Source organism: Lissotriton helveticus, chromosome 1_1 (genome assembly GCF_964261635.1).
Source record: "Lissotriton helveticus chromosome 1_1, aLisHel1.1, whole genome shotgun sequence".
Classification (NCBI taxonomy): domain Eukaryota; kingdom Metazoa; phylum Chordata; class Amphibia; order Caudata; family Salamandridae; genus Lissotriton; species Lissotriton helveticus.
Window position 1 is genome coordinate 309,324,411 of NC_136057.1, and position 6,000 is coordinate 309,330,410.

At 42.6% G+C, this 6,000-nt stretch overlaps 1 protein-coding gene across 1 annotated transcript in view; it reads right to left on the minus strand.

The window, feature by feature from the left end:
• Nucleotides 1-4,571, minus strand: part of LOC144800058 (solute carrier family 23 member 1-like) — a 329,120-nt gene extending 324,549 nt beyond the window's left edge. Inside the window, exon 1 of the mRNA XM_078671654.1 lies at nt 4,283-4,571. Within this exon, the coding sequence (XP_078527780.1) occupies nt 4,283-4,339 (57 nt within the window). The 5' untranslated portion in view covers nt 4,340-4,571. The remainder of the gene's footprint in view (nt 1-4,282) is intronic.
• Between the last annotated feature and the right edge of the window lie 1,429 nt (nt 4,572-6,000).

Consider the following 6,000-nt stretch of genomic DNA (forward strand, 5'->3'; position numbering starts at 1 on the left):
GTATTACAATTTGTCAAGGCGGGCAGTATAAATGTTTTGTTTTGGTGTGAAAAAGATGGTCCATCAATGCATAGGGGCTTGCCACCCTTATCCAACCCAAACCCACAGCGTTTGCGTTGCCGAGTGACCCAGGGGCTTGCCACCCCTATCCAATCCAAACCTTACACCAAGTCGGTTCCATGACGCGCCATGTTGACGTCACGGCGTCGCTGGGCAACAGACGTGCATAACGTCCTCGCGCCCAGCACTCCGCTTGACCGAGTGATTGCGAGACTTGTAAGCCGGTTACTCGCTCTATGTGAAAGCGGTTCCCCATATGAGGTAAGCTTCCTGAAACACATGTAAAAGTGTGTTCACTTGGGTACACGAGCTTGTGGTGCACCCTATTTTGTCATCACGAACCCGGTCCGGGAGTCTCTAATTCTATGTGCATGTCACTACCCGGAGCGTGAGCAAATCTTTCTCCGTATATATCAGGTCTTGTAGCTTGCCGATCCCTAGCGCAACTACATAAACCACATTTTCTGGGTGCATTCATTGTACGCTAGGCTTGCATGTTATCACGTAGTGCCCGACCTGACTATAAATGGTCTTGAATACCCAGAGTGTGACTAAATCAATCCCCGTTTCCACCGGGTGCTCACATACCATGCCTCCCCCACAGTCTGCCCTGAGTAATTACGAGTACCGCCCCTACCACCCTTGGGGTTCAGGTCCTCTGTATGTGCTTATTTCATGCATGCTAGCACTGCATGTTCTCTCGAAGTGAATGTCTCGGCCATTACTGCAAATGGACTGAACACAGTTGGTTTCTTCCCCAGATTGACCGATTGGCCTATGCACAGCGTGTGACTGCTGCCTCCTGTGTATCCGGATTTCAATACAGATAACAACCACCCCCCCCCCTACCCATGGTGTAAGTAAAATGAACTCGCCAGAATGCATAACTAGACTTAACCGTTATTGCCCTCTCTGACACAATACTTACCTCTCCTTCCAGATCTCCCCCCCTCTTGTCTTGATAAAGATCCGCGTGACCACCAATCGGGGCACACTAGGATCGAAACGTCGACGCATAATATTGGTCAAGAACCCTCCGGGAACAGTCACAGTCACCATCTGTCTCCTTGGAATATTAATTCAGAACTCTGACCGCTAAAATATTTCCCCTTGCCCCTTTTTCCCATGTATAATTTTGTATATATTTGTAAATAAGTGTCACTGAAATTGCTGCACTATTCACTTTGTTCACCAATAGTCACTCCTTCACTTATAATTGGAATTGAAATGGAATGAAGTAATTCCGGTATTTTAATGTGACTTTATCTTTTCATAAAAATACTTTGAATTTTATTTGTTGTCAGAGAGGTTTTCTCTTACAAAATTTGTTTGTTCTTATAATTTGTTTTTTCTTAAAACTTGTTACTTTCTGTTATGAGCTAACCTAGCCTTCACGTAAAAGCAATTGATTGACTTTCTAAAAGCGGCATTTTCAGACTTGAAATTTAAAATCCAACCTCACCATTAATTTGGATTTTAAATTGTGATTCTAGAGACACCAGCCTTGAAGGATTTATCTCTTTCCCATTGGAAATTACACTTAAAAAATGTAATAAGGTAATTCCTATGTTATCTTATGGGAAAGTAAAGCCTTGCAGTATTTGAGTTTTTCATAGCCAGAAAATGTAAAACCTAAAAGTACATGTCCTGTCTTTTAAATACATAGCATCCGCCCTCTGGGTTGTCTAGGGTTGAACTTAGGGATGACCTTTATGTATAATAAGGGAAGGTTTGGGCCAGCAAAAGGTTTATTTTGCCAGGTGTACATGCAGTATAAATTACACACACAGGCTGTCCTGAGACATGTTCAACTGGCTACTTAAGTGGGTGGCACAATCAGTTCTGCAGGTCTATGGGTGGCATTTAATTTATAGTCCCTGGGTATACGTGTTACCCCTTTACTAGGGACTCATAAGCAAATTAAATATGCCAATTAGGGATTACCAATCTTAACCATGTTAAGGGGCGAGAGCACAAGCACTTTAGCATTGGTAAAGTGAACAGAGACCTAATACCAGCAAAAACGAGGTCAGAACAGTGGAGGAAGAAGCCAAACGTTGGGGGAAAGACCACCCTAAGGCTGTCAGGTCTAACATGCACCAGTAGCTAAATGCACTGTGATAGGTAAGTGCACTTTTTATTAAAGTGGTGTACCTGAGGAGTGTGATGAAAGGGAGAGCTAAGTGATCTTTATTCATTCATCGCACATTGTGATTTGTTACCAAGTGTATCCATCCATAAATGCTGGTGTCCAGGGCCGGACTGGGAACCAAAACCGGCCCTGGCAATATGCTTGGCCGGCCCCCAGGGGGTTGGGTGTATGGCCAAGCTGTTTGCCAGGGTCAGTTAGGGCCTATTTTGTTACAGGGTGCGATATTGCAGCTATGCTGCAAAAACGGCCCTGTAACAAAAACAGCCCCCCCCAGCCCAAAACCGGCCCCCTTCCTGGCGGCCCGCAAAGGCCAGTCCGGCCCTGCTGGTGTCCCGAGGTACCCCATACGTTGCTCTGCACATCCAGGCCCGGAATGTCTCTTTATTCCACAGAACATTTTCCTGGAGGGCTGCAGCCATCAGAGCCTGTTTTTTCCCGGCAGGGGGCCTGCTGCTGGCATCTCGTTTGCTTTCTACAGCTCCCCCAGGTAATTACAGATGGCACAGCCTGTGCTTTAGATTAGAGAAAGGGGCAAGAAAAGGAGATAGAGAAATGAACAAGGCGGAAGGGAGTAGGTCTGGTTAAAACATTTTTGCCATGCCTGCTTTTGATTCCCAGTCCTTTTTAGCAATGATAATGTCCTTAAAAGCCTCCTAATAATCAATTAATAAATAGGTTGGATCAAATCCAAGCTTCGCAATTCCATCCACTAGCAATCTTTGGCTACTCCCTTGTTTTTTAGATAGTTTAAGCTGACTCCAGTTGCATGAAATGGAGGCTTCTGAGTAGGCCTCGGCGGTAAATTCCGTTCCGCTCGTGGAATTTGGGTAATTTTGCGTTCTGCGGAGAACGCGATATTGCTCAAAATTCTGCATTCTGCGATTTCGCGAAATTTTTTGCTTGTTCGTGTTCTCAAATGCGTGCTCGCGAGATATTTCCCCCGAGCACGCAAACCGCAATTGCGAACAGTAAAAAAGCATTGCAAACAAGAATTCCGCATGTTCGCGGAATTTCTGCGTGTTCGCAGAGATTTTTTACAGTTTCGCTGAGATTGCGTAACGCGATTACGCAAATTCTGCCCACCCCCACTACTGAGCTTGGAAAGTGGTTGAGTATAAATACCCAGCCATAAACCACAGAGAGCAATGTGCAAGTGTCCAACTTCCGCCATGAGGAGAACATTCTGTAAACATACATGCTAAAATACTATAGAGTCTGAAGAGGCACTCATAAAATACTGCAATAATTTCATGGTGTATCAAGCAAACCTGAACTTCTGAAAGGGTACTGGAGGTGCACGCTCTCAAAAGAAGCCTTTGACAAAATGGTGGGAAAATCTTGGATTTTCGGTGTAATTTCACTAAAACTATCAAATAAAAAGATATAGCTGATACAAGCTGAACAGAAAAGCCAATTTCACATTGCTTTTCATTTTTTCATAGCAACTTTCTTAAATATGTCCGCGATGGAGACTACACCGGTACTTTCTCCGAAATACTCTTCCGATGACCCGACGGAGTATGGGCTGTCGAAGGTTTACATATAACACAGCCTGCCCCATTTAGAATGTATGGTGTTATACTTTTTTTGGTGGTACCTCACAGGTAAAGCCTGGTGGTGAGGGAAAGTAAAAAATATATATATTGACCCCACACCATAGGAGACACCACCTATGGCGTGGTGGTCATTGGTGTTTGCTAATTTTTTTTTTTAATATAAATCTACTTTGGAATTTGTTTTTTAAAAGAAAAGCATAAACTGATTAAAAGTTTGACAGGTGGCCGTCGTGTCTGATGGAGCCATCCATCAAACTTTGATGACCTTGAAAGGCACAACCGTGACAGAAATTCCTGTCAATGATTAGGGATGTTCGCAGAGCCAGCGAGCATCTCTGGAGTATGGGTACTCCATGAGGGCGATGGTGTATTCTACTCCATCTCTCTGATGGAGTAAATACTGTACTCTACACTCCAGATCAGGTCCATAGAATCTACTTAGAAGGTACAGAGAAATATACATGCAGGCGTCTCTCCAAGGAAGGAAAAAGAGAACATCTTACAAGTCACTCACCAGGAAAGTAGGATTCTCCACTCCACTGAAACTCGGGTTCTTATTTGGAGATGCCATGACTTCAGTAATCTTCAGCACAGAATCTAAAGCCAAAAATACTTCAAGGAAAACCCAGCCACCTCTTCAGTCTGGAAACTGGAAATGTCACTGCAGGAACTTATCCCTGATCGAGGGTGAAACCCCTGTTCATGTGAGTTATTGCTGATCAACCATCGCTGAAGGCTCCCCGTGTGCAAAGTTCCCTGGTAGTAGGGTTCGAGTCAGGAAGGAAGATGATTGTCACATTCCCTTGTCGAGTCTGAACTGAAGCACAGGAACTGGGACAGCTGTACATTCAAGCTCGAAGGTGTGTCAGAAGCTGGCAAACAAAGCTAACTGAATAATTAGGTAATGTCACTACAAAGCTTTCACCTCAGCTGCATTCAGAAGGCGTCACCCGCTTTGAATTAAATAATAATAATTTTCAGCCTCCCAAAATGCCAACTGCATCCCGGCCATGAAATATAAGTGTGGTGCTTGGTGAGATTGGATTTCCCAAGAGTCACACACATTTTAGGTTTGCCTACAGACAATCTAACACCTATTGCAATACTATACATGGAATGAGCTTAGGGTCAGCCATTTACTCATGATTGGATTGCTTTCTTGCCACTCTCAGGTCCCTGCTTCTGATTCACTGGCTTTCCTCTCTATTCTTGTGTTTGTCCTGTTCAAGGAGCATTTTCGTTAGATGGATAGAATTTCGATTTCAGAGCATGTATACTTCCAATGCTGATGTCAGACCATGCGCTGCAAGGGTATATGAGTGAGCATTGTCTCCCTTTTACCCCTTTGGTCTCACCTCTCCACCCCCTTTGTCTTTATTAAAAACGGTCTATATATATTTGCTGGCCCATTAGCCCCCTTACATTTTCTAGTTGCCAATACTTTTAGAATACTATATTTCATATGGGTGCAAACAAGGTTCACTAATATTCTAGAATGCAGAGTAATATTTTTCTTCTCTTATAGGCTAGTTTATATCTCCAAATTAAACGGTTATACTGAATAATACCCTTCCTCAAAATATTGACTTTCACATGCAATGAAAGTGGAATTTTCTTGCAAAGCAAAGATACGTTTAATGTATTATATTTGTATAAACAAGTAGTGATTGTTGTAAAGACACTTATAACTCTGTCATGAAAGTTTATTTATTCACCATGTTTTACATAATTTGACTATTGTTAATGTCAGAAATTGGGTTACTGGTTGAAAGGATGAAACCCTTCTCATGCAGCAACCACAATTCTGTTCAGTGTGATTTTAAAAGCAACCCTAAATTAACCTGTCCTCAAACCTTGGGTAGCTTGGCACAGAGCAGTCTGGCTTAACTCAGAGGAAATGTGTAAAGTATTTGTGCAAAACTTCAAATAGTAACACAGTGAACACACACCACAAAAGGCTCCCACATCAGCTAAGAAAAATAGAGTATTGTTTAATAAATAAAACAAGACCAAAACGAGATATGCAGGTCTAAATATTTCAGTAAATATAGCGCCAAAAAGCACAAAGTACCAACTGTGGATATCTGGCTGTGTAGGACAGGGATAAGTCACAAGTTTTACCCATTTTACAAAAGTATTCTGTATCATTCAAGATTATTGCACTGCGCATCTCACTTCATCCTTTAGTATTACATTCTGATTTTTATGTTCTGATTAGATATTGAAATGTTG